The sequence below is a fragment of the Notolepis coatsorum genome (assembly GCF_963971535.1).
Source record: "Notolepis coatsorum genome assembly, chromosome: 6".
Lineage (NCBI taxonomy): Eukaryota > Metazoa > Chordata > Actinopteri > Aulopiformes > Paralepididae > Notolepis > Notolepis coatsorum.
In genome coordinates, this window is record NC_140170.1 from 115,600,087 (window position 1) to 115,603,498 (window position 3,412).

Here is a 3,412-nt window from a genome sequence, read left to right on the forward strand (position 1 = left end):
TGGCTTTAGCTACAGTTTTATATTACACTGCTTTAGCTACAGTGTATATTACACTGCTTTAGCTATAGTGTGGCTTTGATCAGTCTCCTCTTCCCACGTCTGACCATTCACTTCGGTGACTGAAAGAGCTATTCTGTTTATATCTTGGCCAATGTATTCAAATTTCAAGGCAGGTTTATGTTTATGTTTATGTTTATTAGGATCCCCATTAGTCACCATCACCTGACTATTCTTCCTGGGGTCCTCACAGATATACACGTACAAATATGAAACATTCAAGTGTAAATCAGTCATATATTACATACATAATCAAGGTGATGAGCAAGACTAAAACCTCCCACTCAAATCTACAGTTAGGAGCGAGAATGCATTTAAATGTTACATGTTGTTTGTGTCAACAATTGCATTTATCTCACTGATAAATAAATAAATCCCAAAAAGTCCTATTGTTTCATCTTATCCAAGTGCTCCCAAACAGGAGTTAAACAGGAATGTTTGAGGTGGAGTTCTCCTCCTGTTTTAACATTTAATCTGTAATGAATGAGTGGAAACGGTTGTGGTTGTTTTGGGTGCAGGAGCCTGGACCTTTCAGCTGACTCTCCCACCAATCCAAACCATGCCCCATCCTTAGAACCACTGTGGTAATATTCCTTAGGCCATTGTTTTGTTTCCATAATATACCCTGGGTTTTTAATACTGTGTGGTGCTGTTTTGTCTATATTAGGCAAGTTCGCCATACAGATGAAATAGTCAAGTAAATGAAATGCATCAGTCAATTATTCTCTTCCTTCCTTCCTTCCTTCCTTCCTTCCTTCCTTCCTTCCTTCCTTCCTCCTCCTTCCTTCCTTCTTCCTTCCTTCCTTCTTCCTTCCTTCCTTCCTTCCTTCCCCCTCCCTCCCTCCCTCCCTCCCTCCCTCCTCTCCATACCTGCTCAGAAGCCTCTGGGTCCAGGTGGGTGTCCAGGAGGGGAACGGTGAACTGAATTTTCCTGGGGCTGCCGGTCTCCATGGTGGCTCTGTCTCCCAGCTGCCAGAGGAAGGAGGAGGATAATGCGTAGAGGAGGAGGATGATAAGTCTCAGAGGCTGAAAAAGACAAAAAAGGGGGGTCTTTGCTTTCTTCAGCATAGAAAAAAAAAGATGGTGATGATTTCTTCCTTCTCTTTTAACACACTTTCCCCCTGTATTTCTCTCTCTCTCTTACCCTCTTTCTGTCTCTTTCTGCTCTCCAGCACCTGCCAGTGTGACTGCCTCTCTTTATTCCAGCTTCACTCTCTGTCTTCTGTGTCTCTGCCGGCTCACTGTACTCTGTGCTCTCAACTCCTACTCTGTCTCTCATTGGTTGCAGCCGCCTACCTCTCAGCCCTAGTCCCTCCTCCTTTGTATCTATTGGCTGTGTGAGCATAGAACTAAACTGCAGCAGCCCCAGCAGAGTGCGGTGAGTGAGGCAGAGTCTCTCCCTCTCTTTCTGCCTCTCTCTCTCTCTCTCTCTCTCTCTCTCTCTCTCTCTCTCTCTCTCTCTCTCTCTCTCTCTCTCTCTCTCTCTCTCTCTCTCTCTCTCTCTCTCTCTCTCTCTCTCTCTCTCTCTCTCTCTCTCTCTCTCTCTCTCCCACCCCCCAGGCAGGCAAATACATCACATCACTCCTGCTTTTAGGGGAGATGATATTTTAAATTCACCACACACCTACAACAGCACTGGGGCATCACATACACACTTCACACAGCACTGGGGCATCACATACACACTTACACACAGCACTGGGGCATCACATACAGATACACACCTACACACAGCACTGGGGCATCACATACACACTTACACACAGCACTGGGGCATCACATACAGATACACACCTACACACAGCACTGGGGCATCACATACACACTTACACAGCACAGCACGTGGGCATCACATCACACTTACACACAGCACTGGGGCATCACATACAGATACACACCTACACACAGCACTGGGGTATCTCCACACACACACAAAATCATCTTGCACATCACTACATTAATGACGGCAGTTACGACGGGTGCGGTTGTTTATTTGATTTTTTTTTTACAAAAACAACATTGCCGTTCAGCCAGCGGCACCTCTGTGCTGCCGATGCGGGAGTGACGCTCTCACACACACACACACACACACACACACACACACACACACACACACACACACACAACACACACACACACACACACACACACACACACACACACACACACACACACACACACACACAACGCACACACACACGGGCCAACTGCCGTGGACTGGAGGAGCTGGGTTGTGGACTGTAACAAATTTAATTTAATTAAATTATTTAACAACACATTCATGATTGGACTTGTTTCTTTTTCTTTTTCACCACTTTTTAGCTCTATTTTAGTCCTATTTTAGCTATTTTTATCCCTGTGTACTTGTCCATCTTGTTTTACACATACTAATAAAAATAAAGTTATATGTGTAGCCACCTGAATATGTCTGGCTATTATTCAGGGTGGCTAACGTTAATCTTTTGCATTCCCTGTGTTCACAAGGACGTTGTAACCAGTTGACCGCTCTTGATCATCCCTCCTGGACATGGACATTTAACGTGCGGTTCTCTTTGATTCTCTTTCTTCAAAACATTGACGTTTCATAGCGACACAGGATATAGGTGCCGCCGGGGGGCGGTGGTGGTCATCAAGGGAAGAAGAATGAGTTCAACGCCAAGTGCAACAGAGAGGGACTTCCTCTTGGACGTTCTACACAGAGGAGAGAGGACGTCTATCACAGGAGCACCAGCGAGCGAGCGTGCGAGTGTAACCGATAGATTATGCTGCGTTGTGTTCTTGTGTGGTGTCAGTAACCAGGCAGGAGACAGCACTGCATCTCAGGCTCTTTAATGGCCCTGTCAAACCAGATACAAAACAGGGTTAATGTCTTGTCTTGTTAATGTCTTGTTTTATCTTGGCCACAAGATGGCGCCCTCAGTTCACAGGCTCTTCATACCATAGATATCTATAGCTTCATACACCCAGACAGACTCCATTTTAAATCACATTGAAATAACACATGGAATAAAACAGTACAATAACCCAATACAAAATAAACAATATGGGTCACTCATTCACCTGTTAAAACAGATAAATTAAAATAATACAAAACCACTAATAAGATTTACTCATTTACCTGTCAAACCAGATACAAAACAGGGTTAATGTCTTGTCTTGTTAATGTGTTGTTTTATCTTGGCCACAAGATGGCGCCCTCAGTTCACAGGCTACAATGGGAAAATATGTCAGCGTCAGGTTGAGGCCTACACAACATGTGTCACACACCAAAAGATCGTCACCACTTCCAAATAACCTCACAAAAAGTGCACAACTGCTCATGTTCAAGATAGATACTTATTATATACAACCCGGT

The 3,412-nt window shown here is 44.4% G+C and overlaps 1 protein-coding gene across 1 annotated transcript in view; it reads right to left on the reverse strand.

Moving 5' to 3' along the window:
- LOC311230835 (protein phosphatase 1 regulatory subunit 1A-like) overlaps window positions 1-1,243 on the reverse strand; it is a 76,463-nt gene extending 75,220 nt beyond the window's left edge. The window contains exons 1-2 of the mRNA XM_084317222.1: window positions 1,202-1,243; window positions 928-1,083 (exon numbers count right to left, since the gene is read on the reverse strand). Coding sequence (XP_084173348.1) covers window positions 928-1,008 — 81 coding nt within the window. The 5' untranslated portion in view covers window positions 1,009-1,083; window positions 1,202-1,243. The remainder of the gene's footprint in view (window positions 1-927; window positions 1,084-1,201) is intronic.
- Between the last annotated feature and the right edge of the window lie 2,169 nt (window positions 1,244-3,412).